The sequence below is a fragment of the Symphodus melops genome (genome assembly GCF_947650265.1).
Source record: "Symphodus melops genome assembly, chromosome: 8".
In the NCBI taxonomy this organism is placed as follows: Eukaryota; Metazoa; Chordata; class Actinopteri; order Labriformes; family Labridae; genus Symphodus; species Symphodus melops.
The window spans coordinates 6,291,098-6,308,895 of NC_136698.1; the positions used below are offsets into that span (position 1 = coordinate 6,291,098).

General features: G+C 42.9%; 1 protein-coding gene across 1 annotated transcript; it reads left to right on the top strand.

Annotated features, from left to right (window-relative positions):
* The first annotated feature begins 7,756 nt into the window (after positions 1 to 7,756).
* On the top strand, positions 7,757 to 16,773 carry ttc14 (tetratricopeptide repeat domain 14). The gene is made up of 12 exons (XM_079349687.1): positions 7,757 to 8,358; positions 8,552 to 8,682; positions 9,211 to 9,410; positions 9,779 to 9,863; positions 10,492 to 10,621; positions 11,356 to 11,511; positions 11,682 to 11,753; positions 11,915 to 12,034; positions 12,511 to 12,633; positions 13,660 to 13,777; positions 14,918 to 15,024; positions 15,138 to 16,773. Exons 1-12 carry the CDS (start codon positions 8,219 to 8,221, stop codon positions 16,087 to 16,089), a joined length of 2,334 nt encoding a protein of 777 aa, XP_079205813.1. The 5' UTR covers positions 7,757 to 8,218; the 3' UTR covers positions 16,090 to 16,773.
* Positions 16,774 to 17,798: the final 1,025 nt, after the last annotated feature.

The window sequence follows — 17,798 nt, forward strand, 5'->3', positions numbered from 1 at the left end:
CTGCGGTTGTTGTAGTCGGAGCTGCAGTTGTTGTAGTTAAAGCTGGAGTTGTGGTAGTGGGGGCTGCAGTTGTTGTTGTGGGAGCTGCAGTTGTTGTAGTGGGAGCTGAAGTTGTGGTAGTAGGCACTGCAGTTGTAGTGGGTGCTGCAGTTGTGGTAGTCGGAGCTGCAGTTGTGGTAGTTGGGGCTGCATTTGTGGTAGTGGGGACTGCAGTTGTTGTAGTGGGGGCTGCAGTTGTGGTAGTTGGTGCTGCAGTTGTGGTAGTGGGGACTGCAGTTGTGGTAGTGGTGGCTGCAGTTGTTGTGGTGGGAGCTGAAGTTGTGGTAGTAGGCACTGCAGTTGTAGTGGGTGCTGCAGTTGTGGTAGTCGGAGCTGCAGTTGTGGTAGTGGGGGCTGCAGTTGTGGTAGTGGGGACTGCAGTTGTTGTAGTGGGGGCTGCAGTTGTGGTAGTTGGTGCTGCAGTTGTGGTAGTGGGGACTGCAGTTGTGGTAGTGGGGACTGCAGTTGTTGTAGTGGGTGCTGCAGTTGTTGTAGTGGGGGCTGCAGTTGTTGTAGTCGGAGCTGCAGTTGTGGTAGTAGGCACTGCAGTTGTAGTGGGTCCTGCAGTTGTGGTAGTCGGAGCTGCAGTTGTGGTAGTCGGAGCTGCAGTTGTGGTAGTGGGGGCTGCAGTTGTGGTAGTGGGGACTGCAGTTGTTGTAGTCGGAGCTGCAGTTGTTGTAGTTCGGGCTGCAGTTGTTGTTGTCGGAGCTGCAGTTGTGGTAGTTAAAGCTGAAGTTGTGGTAGTGGGGGCTGCAGTTGTTGTAGTGGGGGTTGCAGTTGTTGTAGTCGGAGCTGCAGTTGTTGTAGTTAAAGCTGGAGTTGTGGTAGTGGGGGCTGCAGTTGTTGTTGTAGTGGGAGCTGAAGTTGTGGTAGTAGGCACTGCAGTTGTAGTGGGTGCTGCAGTTGTGGTAGTCGGAGCTGCAGTTGTTGTAGTGGGGGCTGCAGTTGTGGTAGTGGGTACTGCAGTTGTTGTAGTGGGGGCTGCAGTTGTGGTAGTTGGTGCTGCAGTTGTGGTAGTGGGGACTGCAGTTGTGGTTGTGGGGGCTGCAGTTGTTGTTGTGGGAGCTGCAGTTGTTGTAGTGGGAGCTGAAGTTGTGGTAGTAGGCACTGCAGTTGTAGTGGGGGCTGCGGTTGTTTTAGTCGGAGCTGCAGTTGTTGTAGTTAAAGCTGGAGTTGTGGTAGTGGGGGCTGCAGTTGTTGTTGTGGGAGCTGCAGTTGTTGTAGTGGGAGCTGAAGTTGTGATAGTAGGCACTGCAGTTGTAGTGGGTGCTGCAGTTGTGGTAGTCGGAGCTGCAGTTGTGGTAGTTGGGGCTGCATTTGTGGTAGTGGGGACTGCAGTTGTTGTAGTGGGGGCTGCAGTTGTGGTAGTTGGTGCTGCAGTTGTGGTAGTGGGGACTGCAGTTGTGGTAGTGGTGGCTGCAGTTGTTGTAGTGGGAACTGAAGTTGTGGTAGTAGGCACTGCAGTTGTAGTGGGGGCTGCAGTTGTTGTAGTCGGAGCTGCAGTTGTTGTAGTTAAAGCTGGAGTTGTGGTAGTGGTGGCTGCAGTTGTTGTTGTGGGAGCTGCAGTTGTTGTAGTGGGAGCTGAAGTTGTGGTAGTAGGCACTGCAGTTGTAGTGGGTGCTGCAGTTGTGGTAGTCGAAGCTGCAGTTGTGGTAGTGGGGGCTGCAGTTGTTGTAGTGGGGGCTGCAGTTGTTGTAGTCGGAGCTGCAGTTGTTGTAGTTAAAGCTGGAGTTGTGGTAGTGGGGGCTGCAGTTGTTGTTGTGGGAGCTGCAGTTGTTGTAGTGGGAGCTGAAGTTGTGGTAGTAGGCACTGCAGTTGTAGTGGGTGCTGCAGTTGTGGTAGTCGGAGCTGCAGTTGTGGTAGTGGGGGCTGCAGTTGTGGTAGTGGGGACTGCAGTTGTGGTAGTGGGGGATGCAGTTGTTGTTGTGGGAGCTGCAGTTGTTGTAGTGGGAGCTGAAGTTGTGGTAGTAGGCACTGCAGTTGTAGTGGGGGCTGCAGTTGTTGCAGTCGGAGCTGCAGTTGTTGTAGTTAAAGCTGGAGTTGTGGTAGTGGGGGCTGCAGTTGCTGTTGTCGGAGCTGCAGTTGTGGTAGTTAAAGCTGAAGTTGTGGTAGTGGGGGCTGCAGTTGTTGTAGTGGGGGCTGCAGTTGTTGTAGTCGGAGCTGCAGTTGTTGTAGTTAAAGCTGGAGTTGTGGTAGTGGGGGCTGCAGTTGTTGTTGTAGTGGGAGCTGAAGTTGTGGTAGTAGGCACTGCAGTTGTAGTGGGTGCTGCAGTTGTGGTAGTCGGAGCTGCAGTTGTTCTAGTGGGGGCTGCAGTTGTGGTAGTGGGGACTGCAGTTGTTGTAGTGGGGGCTGCAGTTGTGGTAGTTGGTGCAGCAGTTGTGGTAGTGGGGACTGCAGTTGTGGTTTTGGGGACTGCAGTTGTTGTTGTGGGAGCTGCAGTTGTTGTAGTGGGAGCTGAAGTTGTGATAGTAGGCACTGCAGTTGTAGTGGGTGCTGCAGTTGTGGTAGTCGGAGCTGCAGTTGTGGTAGTTGGGGCTGCATTTGTGGTAGTGGGGACTGCAGTCGTTGTAGTGGGGGCTGCAGTTGTGGTAGTTGGTGCTGCAGTTGTGGTAGTGGGGACTGCAGTTGTGGTAGTGGTGGCTGTGGTTGTTGTAGTCGGAGCTGCAGTTGTTGTGGTGGGAGCTGAAGTTGTGGTAGTAGGCACTGCAGTTGTAGTGGGTGCTGCAGTTGTGGTAGTCGGAGCTGCAGTTGTGGTAGTGGGGGCTGCAGTTGTGGTAGTGGGGACTGCAGTTGTTGTAGTGGGGGCTGCAGTTGTGGTAGTTGGTGCTGCAGTTGTGGTAGTGGGGACTGCAGTTGTGGTAGTGGGGACTGCAGTTGTTGTAGTGGGTGCTGCAGTTGTTGTAGTGGGGGCTGCAGTTGTTGTAGTCGGAGCTGCAGTTGTGGTAGTAGGCACTGCAGTTGTAGTGGGTCCTGCAGTTGTGGTAGTCGGAGCTGCAGTTGTGGTAGTCGGAGCTGCAGTTGTGGTAGTCGGAGCTGCAGTTGTGGTAGTGGGGGCTGCAGTTGTTGTAGTCGGAGCTGCAGTTGTTGTAGTTCGAGCTGCAGTTGTTGTAGTTGGAGCTGAAGTTGTAGTGGGAGCTGCAGTTGTGGGAGTTGAAGTGGTGGTAGTTGGAGCTGCAGTTGTTGTAGTAGGGGCTGAAGTTGTCGTAGTGGGGACTGCAGTTGTTGTAGTGGGGGCTGCAGTAGTTGTAGTGGGAGCTGCAGTTGTGGTTGTGGGGACTGCAGTTGTTGTAGTAGGAGCTGCAGTTGTGATAGTGGGAGTTGCAGTTGTGGTAGTGGGGGAAGTAGTTGTAGTTGGAGCTGCAGTTGTGGTCGTTGGGGCTGAAGTTTTTGTAGTTGGTGCTGCAGTTGTGGTAGTTGGTGCTGCAGTTGTGGTAGTGGGGGCTGCAGTTGTGGTAGTGGGAGCTGCAGTTGTGGTAGTGGGGACGTCAGTTGTTGTAGTGGGAGCTGCAGTTGTGGTAGTGGGGGCTTCAATTGGTGTAGTAGGGGCTGCAGTTGTGGTCGTGGGGGCTGCAGTATTTGTCGTGGGGGCTGCAGTTGTGGTAGTGGAGTCTACAGTTGTAGTTGCAGTTGTGGTAGTGGGGGCTGCTGTTGTTGTAGTGTGGGCTGCAGTTGTGGCAGTGGGGGCTGCAGTTGTGGTTGTGGGAGCTGCAGTTGTTGCAGTTGGAGCTGCAGTTGTTGTAGTGGGAGCTGTGGTTGTGGTAGTGAGGGCTGGAGTTGAGATAGTGGTGGCTACCGTTGTTGTCGTTGGAGCTGCAGTTGTGGAAGTGGGGGCTGCAGTTGTGGAAGTGGGAGCTGTGGTTGTTGTTGTGGGAGCTACAGTTGTGGGAGTATGGGCTGTGTGGTTCATGCCAATCTTTTCATTCAAAACCTGCATAGAGAGAACTAGTTAACATCCCAAGATTGCTCTCATTCCCTTCACCCAACCCTTTATTCTGTGTTCCTCCATTACCTTTATGTTTAACTCAACATATGCTGTTACATACCTGTGTTACAAGTGCGATGAGGGTTTGATTGCTGATTTCTCCAAAGGTACGTATTCTTACCTGGAGATGTGCCAGTGGTAACAAGCCTTTAAGAATACAAGAAACAAACTAATTAACATGTTGCTTCTGCATGTGATAGTCCTTGAATGAAATGTTTCCTTGGCTATAATGTTTGGCTACACAATCTCCAATCACATTAACTTATTGTGTTACAATTTATGTAATAATTCAATATCAATGCAGGTTTTTTGCCACTTTGCTTGCAATCACTTTCAAGATTAACCCTTTAATGCATAACAGTCACTGCAGTGGACTGCCATTCAAAAGCTGTGTTATACTAAATTAATTTAGTATAACATCAGCCACTTCTGTGGACGTGAGCAAGTCCTCCTATGCACTGCCATCCTCTTGCAAATTGTAGTAAGTGTACCATTAAGGGCTTCAAACTCAGGTTGGCTGCTCAATTAGAATGTGACTCAGGCGTATCTTGAAAATCCTGCTGTTTTATAAGACCGGACCACTGCAGGTGATCATGTTGTGGCGATGTTTCACAGGTGACGTACAGTTACTTGATTTATGTTATCAAATTACGATAAATTTTAAATTGGTAACATCCAGGTTCTCTTTAACAGCATTTTATGATGTCCATTGTAGTTAATTACATAAGTGGACACTTCTGTAACTTGCTTAAAAGGATAATTAATGATAATTACATTGAAAATAATGCCAATTTGTATGTCTTATGACGTATACATCAACATTTAAAAACCTGCTTCCTTATTTAATAATCCATGCAAAAGAGGTTATTGCTTTTTTTTAGAGGACTATGAATAGTAAGGTTTAGCTCAGTTGGTAAGGCACACTGGTCACAGGTTTGTCTCCTGATCCTGATGCTGTTTTATTCATAACATGACATACCCCTCTGTCTCACCATACATCTTCTGTCCCTCTAAATCTTTTAAATAACAGTTTCTTTCTACGAGATTAATAGTTTATTTGTTAGGATTCTCATTAGCTTTCCCTTAGAGCTCAGTTGTTCTTTCTGGGGTCGACATTAGTGGATTTTGGGCAATTAAAGAGAGCAATAATCGATTACTCAAACATGAAAAACAGATACATTTCTTCTGTGCCTGTACAATATGAAACAATAACACATTTTAGACAGTAAAGAATAATTACGTTGTCCAGAGGATAGACGTAAATATCCAAGCATGAATATCCAATAAAGGAGTTTTCTGTCCATGTCCATGGTGATGGTGTTACTTCTCACTTCTTCAGGTATAGACTAGTATTCAGTCTGTGATTGTATGTTGAACTTAACATGTGGACAACTCCTCTTTCACACAAAAAGTGAGGCTATGAGGGTTTGGCTTTCATATAACCTGAAAAACCAGGTCAATTAAATACACGTTTATCATGTCCCTTGGAAACAAATAAATATATATAATATAAATATAATATATAAATATAAATAAACAATGAACCAATTTAAACAATACAAAAAATAAATGTAAACAACAATATAAAAAATAAATTTAAACAACAATACAAAAAATAAATATCAAGCTCTTTCAAATTGTAGAGACATTATACCATGCATCACTGACAATGTGCTCACTGATGAATTGACAAGGTCAGTCATAATTGTTAAAGTTATAGAATGAGCACAACAAATAACCTTTTCTCAAATGATAACAATTCACATTCTGAGACACATTCTGAGCCATGATTTTTACCTTAATTATTGTTTGACTTTCTTATTGAGTGTGGTGTTGCTTTCATTTTACCACACAAAGGTAGATAATTTCTCACCCACAGACTTGATATACACACATCCTGTTCGTAATGAAAAAGCATTTCTGATGCAGGTGAAATGGGAAGGAAATCGACTATATTCTTTTTAACTCTAGAGCCTAAAAAAGTTATTAACAATGATTCTTGTAATTCAGCTCTACATGCTATATTGTCTATGATCTGCATGACAATGCAACATGGCTAAGATCAAATCCAAAAGTTTCAAATGTGAGCAAGATTGTGATACTTGCATCAGTCAGGTGTTGCATTCAATCAGGTACAATAAACCATTTCCTTTTACAATTGAGCAAATATAAAATGGTCTTAAAACAGCGTAGATACTGTATATCACACTTTGCATGACTGAGGAAGGTTTGAAAGTCCTTGGAATGACCTTTCATGTAAAGCATTAATAATTAAGTTAATGTAGCTTTAACATCTCCTGGGATGATCTACAAAGTGTTTAAAATCCCAGAGTTACAACAATACTAAAAGGTCAAAGACTCAAAAAGTTTTCATACAGAGCAAGCACAGTTTACCGAAGTTAAATAGTGTTAAATATACCTGGCCAATAAAGCTGATTTTGAGTCTAATGGCTGGATGTCACCAGAATGTTTTGCATGCAATACTAACATAACTGATTGTCTATGAGTCTAATCAATTGAATCTCCAGGATAACTTCCTTATCCAGATTTTTTGGGCGTAAATACATTGCCATCATAATCCAGAGCTGCCCTCAAATAAAATTCCTTTGTATTTAATCTTCCCTTTACTGGAAACTCTAATCAGTGTTGCAAAACAGGTTTCCCGATGTAATGCAATGCCTCTCTTCTGCAGCACTCACTGCTTTTGGGTGGGTGACAATAATGAAATGGTATACCTTTTATCATCAGGGCATTTTTATGCTTTTACATGTTTTTCATCACCATGAGATACATTTTTGTCAAATTCTAAATAAATGTGTATCGCAGGATGCAGGCTCGTCAGTTTCGCATCTGCTCGTCATGATTGTTATGAAACAGACACCAACACTGTAATTAATTAAATGGGAACAATACTTAGTAAGTACTTAGTAAATGTGTAACCTTTTAACTTCATGTCATTTACTACTCCCTACTATTAATGTGCAAATAAACTTTTTTGTTAGAATATTTCAAAATTGAATCGGTGAGAAATAATGCAGTCTGTACATCTTGCATTTAGACAAGTTCAATTTTATCACTACAGAGTTTGATAAGGAAACTTACTGAGCTTGCTTTAGGATCATCAATGGCTTACTCTGACAGTTTTCATGTTTTTGTGCAATTCTATTTGTTTCACACTGAGAAAACTAAAGTAATAAAATACCAGGAGGGCGATTCTACCACTCTCATATATCTCTAACATCAGTAAAGGCAGTTTTACTAATCGTCAAGTTGCTAAGGTATGGGAGCAATCCCCCTTGTATAATTCACAGTCCCAGTAGGTTAATAACTACTAAACTACATTTGTATTTGCTTGTAGCCTAAATATTTACAAATGCTCACAATAACAGGAGTGAAACTCTGAAAAACTTGTGTTCATTACTTAATAAGTCAATCTAGTCATTATTAAGTTGTATACTTGACTAATATGTTAACACTTAAAAAAAAAATCAGTAACAGGTTTTGTCTGCCTGTCTTTGTGTTTTTTTCTATCACTTTATTCAAGAAACAATGTACAAAGACATCAGGTATTTAGAAGAGTCGATCATTTAAATTAAATAATCAATGTGTCAAAAATAATGATAGCATAAAAAGTAAATGAAAGTCTCAATAAATAAGAGAATAAAAATAAGGTAATAAAGTATGTTGTATGGTACTTTCATTTCGACGTAGATTGTTTCCGTGGAGTCTTTTAGTGTAACACAATGTGCGCATGCGCAGTCGTTCATGAGTATGGCTGCACACGGAAAACTGAGTGACGGACCTCTGACGTGACTTTGTTCTAAATAAAGACAGTAGTGCGTTAGTGCTACTGAAAATATGGGAACTTTGCAATAGTAAAACTCGCGCCTTATCGTCTTGCTGTTGTTGTTGTTGTTTTACGAATACAGCGAATTAAACCCCGCCAGAGGGTTAGCATAGCTAGCTAACCAGCGTTTGTTTTGCTAGCTTAGGGTAATAGTTTTAAGATCCTGAGTGTGTGTTTCTCGAGCAGACTACACTTAAAAAGTACTCAATGTGCCCAGGTGCCTCCTCTGCAAGAAAACACATTGCATTCACTACTTTACGTGAACAGCTGAGTCAACTGCAACATAGTGAACGACACGCAATACCAGCTGTATCTTTGACTTGTATAAGTAATGTGAGCTCAGTCCTGGAATGAAAATGGACAAAGACTTGCTGAGGCAGTGTCTGACATATCACGGACAATCACTTTTAGACAAACTGAAATGTGAACAAATAGAAAACCCAGACTTTCAAGCAGTCGTATCAGATCTGTGCAAGACCACGTGTGAAAGGTATGTAAACATGTGACTTCCAGTCTCCCACTTTCCAGTTTAGATGTAGTCTTTTCTGACAATGTCTGATCACTTGCACATTAAACATCACTTATCTGTATGGCAATTTTTAACCCCTTCCCCTGTGTATGCATTACTCATATGTGACATGATTTGTTTTTTTTTCTAACTAGCAGATTTTGTTTTTGTGCAGCATTTGTGAAGTTCAGGACAACCCCCTTGTGGAGCAATTTATTGCCAGGAAGGCTGACATCCTGTTCTGTCCATCATGGAAGACTGCCACGGGGCAGGAAGAGGAGCAAGTAGAGGAGGAGGACGATGCAGGTGTGATTTTTGAAAGAAAATACTTTGACAGTGTGGAAAGTCCCCTTCTGCTTTCTGTTATGACTTATATTTTGTTTAATGAAGCGAACTCCACCAACCATACTATATGTATACCACACTTTTATGCGCAGGAGGCTTTCATGAGTAATATTAATTAATCTTATTAATAGCAGTAATAAACACTCATCGAGCCCTGCGTTAGTTCAGTCAGAATACTGTAGTCTTTCCCGCAAGTGGTGTTTTTTAATGTGTATTTGTAGTGACCAATTTTAACAAATCCAATATAATTTAGAAAAGTCACTTGATAAATGTGGGTGCTGTTTTTGAGCACCTTCTCAGCTCCAAAGAATTAAACAAATCCGTTGGTGTGGTTTGGATATTTCCTTCCATTTATTTTTAAAGAAGTCATCAAAAAAGAAATATTAGATGAACCACTATATACCACTATATGCAGTGTCAGTTGAACAAACAAAAAAACAAACACCTTTTTGTTTAACTTTAATGATCCAAGTGTCTGATCTTCCACAGAGCCCTATGCTGTAATGCCACCGTTAGAGTTATTCATGGAGGCGTCTTTTGAGGAGAGGCGAGTCATGCTGTACAGGGATTTGGAAAAAGGAGATATTGTGGTGGGGAGGATCAACAACATCAGAGAATACGGCTTCTTCCTGACACTGCTCTGCACGGCGGGAGGGCTGAAGAGAGACATTGAAGACTTGGAGTTGTCGGTAGGTCAACAAGTACACTGAGCGTGTGTACTTGATGCAATAAAGTTGAAACAGATATAAACCAGTTAGTCCACCTAACAGGAATGCAACAGGATACTTGACATAGTTAGTTGTCCAGTTTGGCGTAATGTGCCAACTCAGTGGTTCTGAGATTTCCTGCTTGACTGACAGTGGAAGCAAACATGAGTCTTAATGCATTGGATATCTTATAAGCCAATGCTTCTGCTTATATGAAATGCATTCTGTGTATACTGGACAACATTTCTTTCCTCTTTCTGAGTCTGTTAAACTCTGTACTTGCATCGTTTGGTAAAGGCTAAGTTGTTCTCAAACCTTCCGTTTTCCCCTCTTTCTCTTTCTGCCTTCAGGCTCTCTGTCACATCAGAGAAATTCCCTCCTCTGGAAGCCATGATGACCCTTTGTCCTACTACCAGATTGGGGACTTCATCAGAGGTTAGTGTGTTATGACTTTACATGACATTATTTTACCGCAGACTTTTCACTGTGTTTAGTCATTTATATTTTAAGAGAGAGCCCAAAAAAAGAGCTCCAAAAAGACCCGTCTTTCTCTCAGTTTGTGTTTTATTGAAACCATTTTTGCAGCGCTGCAGTTACTTTAAACATGAATCCATTAAATACAAACAGTTTGAACTAATAAAACTCTTTGAAACGTACAGGATGACAATGCCAAACCGGTACTTCTGCTGTTTCTACACTAACAAGGCTGACCGAATGAAAATCAACAATGTTCTGTGTAAAAGTGAAATAAAACCGTTTGAGCCTCTTAAATACACATAATGCTTCTACTTTGTTTGCAAATTAAAATTTCGAGACGTTCAGGAGCGAGTTTAAAGCTCATAAAATCCTCTACTCACTGTAATATATGTATGGTCTAGTGTTCTGTTTGTTTTTTAAAGTTGAGCTCATCAACCTGTAAGTGATCAGTAAGTCAATCTGCAGAAAACATAAAACACCATTTTTAAATACTCTATAACATTTTTGATACTGTTGTTTATTAGTCACGCCTCATATCTGACTGAAAACATATTTAAAACCTCTCTGTACATTTGTCATTCCGTAGCTGCAGTGAAGGATATCGACCGTTACCAGGAGAAAGTCACAGTCTCACTCCACCAGGCGTCTCTTTCTTCCAAGATGGAGCGCGTCAAACTTGGAGTCGTTCCCCGGGAGGAGCTGCCCATACACTACAGGTAGCTACACAACATAATATACACAGCATAACTCCGAGCTCTCGGAGGCTTTCAAAAGACATGAATATTTTAACTAACTGTGTTGAAAATCATGACACAGTGCGTGAGATGGTTGGAAGTGTTTGAACAAACTCGTGGCTGTTTTCAATGAGCACAAATTATTTCTTTTAAAGTTTAATGCTCAAACTGTTAAGTCTGTTTGGCACAAATGTTCCAACTTGTTCTGGAAACTGCTTCCCCCTGTCACATCATCAGATGTGACTTCAGATGCTCTTATAGTTATTTTTTCTTTGCCAGCCTCCTTTGGGGGCAGCAGAAGCTCAGTCTGTAGGGACTTGGGTTTGGAACCGTTGGGTCGCCGGCTCAAGTCCCAGTAAGGACCTGTTAGCTGGAGAGGTGCCAGTCCACCTCCTGAGCACTGCCGAGGTGCCCCTGCACAAGGCACCGAACCCCCAAACTGCTCTGAAGCGCCCACTGTGTGCAGCCCTCTCACTCTGAGACCTCTCCGTTAATGTGTGTCACTCGGATTCTGTTTTTGACAGAATATTTAGTATATTTAGTACAAGTATTTCGGCTTGTGTGTGTGTTCATGTCCATTAAACAGAGTGTAAACTGAATTTCACCTTGTAGGATTGTATACATTATTATTGCAAATCAACCCTCAATGCACAGCTGTCACATCTGTGTTTAGTGTTGAATTCTAGCCTGAAACTTTGACTCCTCTCCTCCTATAGCCGTAGTGTTCGTGCAGCCTCTGACTCCAATGAGACATATGAGCGTATACTGCAGAGTTGCCATGGTTACCACAACCCCTCGGTAGTGGACTACCTGCTTGAGAAGGTGGGAATCAGTGACAACCATCCACCATCAATGATGAGAGGTCTACAAAGGTAAAACACACCTGCACGGATTCCATTTTTTTTATTCCAGGCACATTTTTGCGACTCACTTATGGTACCCGACCCGTCAGTTGAGAACCACTGGTCTAAGTCATGTTACCTCCTTTTGTTAAATGTTAAGAGGACTGGAGTTTACAGTTGGGCCCTTTTTTTCTCCACAGTAAACTATTCCAAGAGGAGGATTTCGCCTCTGTTATCCGGAAGAAGCAGTCTGCCTCATGGGCCTTGAAGTGGTAATAATAAACGTTTAATTTTGTGTTTGGGAAATAACCAGATGGAGTTCCTCCTGACATTCAGTCACTTCACAAAGCGAACAGCTTACTCTTTGGTGCAGTGTCTGTACGTCAGACTTAAACGTTGTCTGCGTGTTCCCTGTCTGTCTGTGTACTCTCAGTGTCCGTGCAGGTGTGGACCACTTCAAACATGGTCGTCATGTGGAAGCCATGAATGAGTACAACAAAGCCCTGGATATCGACACAAACAACGTGGAAGCGCTGGTTGCACGTGGAGCCCTGTGAGTCTCTCATGTCTCAAGTAACACAACTTCCTTCTCAAGTGTTACAATCCACTCTTGATGTCATGACTTTATTTTCTCAGCACTCCCTGAGAAGTTATGAAACCAGATGTCCTTCAAACATACTGATAATGGAAGAGGAAACCTCGAGAGGAATTTCATACCGTAGCAGTTCCTGCAATTATGTGGTTGCCTGTAATACAATTAAAAAAAAACTTTCTGAGGCATGCTGCCTGCTCAGTGACACCACAAACACATGCCATTTATTATGCCTTTGAAGTGCTGGTGTGATGACATCACTGACGGGAAAGACTCCAAGTTTCATGACGGGTTAAAAAAAAAGAAGCAAGAAACCCTGCAGTGTTGTTCTGTTAAAATCTATTATCCTACGTCACAACTAGGGCTGTTTTATTATGGGTTCATTTTCTTTGTAATGCTCATTAAAGCTCTCTTCAAATATCTTTGGTTGTTTTTAGGTATGCTAACAAAGGCAGCATCATGAAGGCTATCACAGACTTTGAAGTGGCCCTGGAGAACTGTCCAGATCACCGCAACGCTAAGAAGTACCTCTGCCAGACACTGGTGGAGAGAGGAAAACAGTAAGGACGATTTGTTTTGCTCTGACGATGGAACTGTTGTTGCTTTGGTTAGTCAGCATGTCGACGTTTTAGGACACTTACAGGTTTGTCATTTCTCACTGCAAGAACAGGTTGAAGTGCTTTTGAGTTTGAATATACTGTAAAAATAGACGTGCACATAGATATTTAAAAAAAATCACAACGGGAAATGAAAATAGTACAGAACATACCAAGTAGATTTATGTAAGCCATTTTCTTTTGAATTAAAGTGTCAATGAATGAATGAAAGCCTCCTCGGCTGCTTCTGAATTCACTTTTTTAAAACATGATTCTGCATCCTTTCAAACCTTTTAGTAGTTTACAGTTAAATTCACACAACTGATTCTAAATAGGCGTTTAGTTCAGGGATGGGTAATTCATTTTTACATAACTTGAACTCTGCTCAACTTTCCCTGCAAGATGCACCAAATTATATATTTTGAATAGCTGGTACTGGCAATCAGAAGAATACAAATAGTCTGTAAATATTCGTCGAAATAGGCTTTAAATTGGTGTTAGATTGTGGTCAAATAAGAAAATACTCTGGTTATGTAATGTTTTGTAAAAAGTCCTTGTTGGGTTTGCAGCTTTGTTAGCAACGCCCTTCATCTTCACTCACGTCCACTGGTTGTGTCCATATGGAAGTAATACAAATGTAACAATACAAATGTGTTCAAAAAAAAAAGCATCAGAGTTGTATTGCATGCACGACTTAAAATAGATGAATTGAAAATTGAATTTATGATTGGCCTCGATCGGGCCGGACAGGGACGCGCAACGGGTCGGGTGTGGCCCGCGGGCCATAGTTTAGATGAATGAGTGGAGTTGACGTCACAACGTAAAATGCTTTTAATTACAGAACACAGAAGCCCAATAAAGCTGGTGTCCTATTGTCATAACAAAGGATGTACGGGAGTGCTCTCACACATAATGATCATGGTGCTTTGGATTAATAATTGTAATGAATGTGACCTTTTGGTGGTTGACTCATCTTTTTTGTCTGTCTAGACTCGAAGAACAGGAGAAACTAGTAACAGCAGAGGGATTGTACAGGAGGGCACTGTCTCTGGACGAGCTGAACCCTGAGGCGAAGGAAGCGCTTCACAAGATCACAGACACCATACAGGTGAGTGGGTCAGAATGCTGGGCCCTTTCAATGTGTCACATGTCTAGTCAACTGCTTACCAAGCAACCATAGGCATAAAAAGAAACTGACCCAGCTCTGTGTTCATGCTCATATGAAGTTAAATCAGTCTGAGGAGGTTATCTGTTTGCATGTTTAGAGACTTTGAGCTCCATTTATGTTGTCAGTTCATGAAACAATATTTATTTATTTTCACCCTCAGTATGAATGTCACAGTCGTGATGGTGAGACTAAGTCATGCTAACGCTGTGCTAGCAGCAGAGTTGGTAACACAGGCTTGAGATACTTCTAGTTTTCTGTTTTGAAGTTTCAAATCCTGCTATTGTGACAACCCCAGGCGTTCTTGGGGCAGGGGTGTCCAAAGTGTGGCCCGGGGCCCACCTGCGGCCCTTTAGGGGGATTTTTTTGTGGCCCTGACTTCAATCCAATAATCAGAAGATTTTGGCCCGAGGTCTTTGAGAAATAAAATGAACATCAGGCACTAATGCGCGACTTCTTCCTGAAGTTTCTGGTGTAGGTTTTAGTGTCGTTGGTGCATTCTTTATCACTCCATGGTTTGTAATACTGATGAAGTGTTTTGGTGTTTGTGTGTGTCCGCGACCTTGGGACTCTGCCTTTGATCCTCCAATTGCCCTGGCCTCGTCATCTGCCTTGTGGGGCGTGAAAAAAAAAAAAAAAAAAAAATCTGGACGATGATGACGACCCCTTCACTGGACACTGTTGTGCACCGTGTCCCTGGTTCACACACGGTAACGTTGCAACTATTCTCTGTCTTAATGGGGAATAAATGCTGCTTGATTTCTCTGCATCTCTCTGCCTCTGTCCATCCATCTGCTTCTATACCAACTATTACACTGTTGGATCCAACCACTTCTTCTGTGGTAAACAACTCTGTACATATCTTAATCCTTCTGTGTCACGTGGGGTCATTTCTTTTCTTTAAAACCTTTAACCTACCAATCCCTCTTCACACGCTTTACTTCAACGTGAATGACTGAATGAATCAATTCGGGGTCTCTGTTGCACGTCTTGTGTTTTGGCATGCATATGCTTGAATCTGTCCTCATGGATGTTTGCCTGCCGTTGTCATGACTTGCTTTGCCTCACCGGCTGGCTGTAAAGAAATCAATTCGCCTTCGGGAAGAAGCGCTCGCTAAAGAGCAGGAGAAAGCTACAAGCAGCCAGACCAGCGCTGAGAAATTGCGTAAGCTCTTAAAAGAGGAGAAGAGGTGAGTTGGCTTGGATCTTTTAACGGTGTGCAGGTAAATATTTTGCATATTAAGGAATTTAACACTTAAATGCATCATATAGGAAAGATTCAGTCAATGTATTTGTGTTGCAGGATGAAGAAAAAACGAAAGAGATCGGCATCTTCTTCCTCAACATCCTCCAATTCCTCCCAGAACTCTTCTTCTTCTTCCACCTCCTCAAATCGCAGGAGATCCAAAAAGAAGAAAAAGAAGAGGAGACGGTCTGAGCGAGGAAGTAAGCGCCACAGCAGGATCTCCTCAAGGGAGAGCAGGCGGAGTGAGGAGGGTAAGAGCGAGAGAAAGGAGAGAGAGGAGGAGGATGAGGTGGAGTGGTATCCTGCCCCTCCCAACACCTCTGCCACCTTTCTGAACCAGAAGGGAGGCCCAGGGTTTGGAGAGGAGGAGGTAGAGGAAAAGGATGCTGAGGACAGGCGGATCTCGCAACTTTATTCTTTGTCGGCAGCTTCAGACGACGAAGAGTCTGACTCCTCACGCAGAGAGAGGAGGAGAAGAAGGGACAGAGAGGAGAGCAGGGCAGGGACAAAGACAAACAGTTTGAGTAGAAGCCCAGGAAGAGAGGAGAGGGGGAGCAGGGACAGAGGGAAGGAGGATAGCAGGAGAGACGGTGACTCAAAGAGGAGGAGTAGCCTAGATGGGGATAGAAAGAGGAAAGTGTCCTGCTCGTCAGCTGACTCCGAGTACTTGCGGAGATCTGGTTCCAAATCAGAATATTCAGCAAACTCTGGCTCTGCGTCCAAACACCCGGAGAGCAGGAGGAGACTTGACTCTCCCAGGAGAAACTCCTTTGATGGTGGTAGGTATGAGAACAGATGGAGGGGCGGACTTGAACAGACAAACGTAGAGAAGGGCAGTATGAAGGGGAAACCAGAGGAAGAGAGCAGCAGGTCAGAAGAAAGAGGAAATCATAACAAAAAGAGCGATTTTACAGAAGCTAGGCCTAAAAAAGACCTCCCCTCGAACCTGTTAGATATTTTCAATAAGATCGCCCAGTTTGAGAAGGAGAAAGGAGGAAGGCCAAAATAATCAACCCCAAACCAAAAAAAGATCTGATCATCAAGTCTGGACACTGATGAAGCAGACGCCACATGTGTTGTTAGTTGAATGTTGTGATCCACCTGAAGTGTTGGAAGAAATGCCTGAGTCTTTAATTTTGACATTTTTTTTACTCTTTATGCTAAATATAAGGCCTCTGACCCAGCTGGACAAAATGTTCATCTGAAATGATTGAAAACTACACTTTGAATGAAGCAATACTTCCCATAATTATGAATTAAAAGCTGTTCTTTTCCTGCTTGCCGTAAATTCGACATTATTTCCCGTTATATCCTGTTTGACATCACTATTACACATTTGACAGAGTCGCTGACAGATAAGATCGGGGTTCTGATTTAAAGGGTAATTTATGTTTTGGCCAGTTGATTGCATCATTCGGTCCATCTAAGGCGACTTCCTTTACCGCAGGCTCAATGTCTCGTAAGTGTTTACCTTAGGTTGTACTTTTTACTGTTGAATAGGACACTGCCTTATGTTTAATGCCTTGTGCCATTCTGTGCATTCTTTCTGTGGCTTGTGAAACTTTTTCCCCCAAACAATGTGACTGTTAGGTACTACTGTACCTTTTTCAAGTTTTACACAATGCAAGTGTCCAAATTTCTCCTGTAGTGAATAAAAATCAGTCAAATGAATAAAACATTTTGAAATGTCGAACTACTTGTCATTTAAGTCTTTTGGATTTAAAGGTCCCATATTATGCAAATTACACATAACTATGTTTTTTTAACAATTTGTCTCTGTCGACAAACCCTCCCAATTATGAGAAATCTTTTGACTTTGTCCTGCTCAACTTCTTAGAAAATGTGTCCTTTGGCATCTTAAACATGCTTCATGACATCACAAAGGGCGGGGGGTGGGGGGAAGGAAGGAAGAAGTCACATGTCAGACTTGAACCTGACTTTCTGCTTTGAAGACTGAAGCCTCTGTACATGGGGTATGAGCTATACGCTAAGTCATCTGCACCACTGTCTTCTCTTTTTAGTTATCCTTCGAAGCACTAAAGTCATGTAACAGCACAAGTGTTGATATTACCTGTCTGTGTGGGGATTTGTTGCAGACGCATCAGCTCAAATTCATAACATGTATTGCCCACCAAAGCCTTTAAGCTATATACAAAAGTCAAAGAGAAGAGAACTTTAATCAAAAAAGAGGAACAGTCAGTGGTGAAGTGCAATAGTGCTTCAAATCACTAGACCAACTTGGTGGTGCAAATATTCAGCTGAGGGGCTGTTTCAAGTGACTTACACATGGATCACTTACACACCTGTCAGAGAAATACCACTGCATGTTTGCTGAGGTGTGCTACCTCTCCTGGCTCATTTGTGTGGAGGAGGATTAATTTTCCTGCGGGATATTGATCCTGAACATGCATGAAGCCTGCTACGTACCAGGGATGTTTGAAGTCCAGGGAAGAGCAAAGCACAGCCTTATTGAAAAAAAGTTGGGAAGTCCAAAAGGGGACATAAACAGCAACATCACAGGACCTATATGAATGTTGTGTTTCCCTTGTCTTATCATGCCATATTGGTTATAGGTGTATTATTTAGCATTGCTCGAGATGTGAATCTTGGATTTGTGCCTGGCCAAGAGACAAAAGTTGCTCTTTGAGTTTTATCATGATTCAGAAATCCACAGTGGTTCCACTGAAAAGGTTGACCAGGTCACTTGAGAATCCAGAA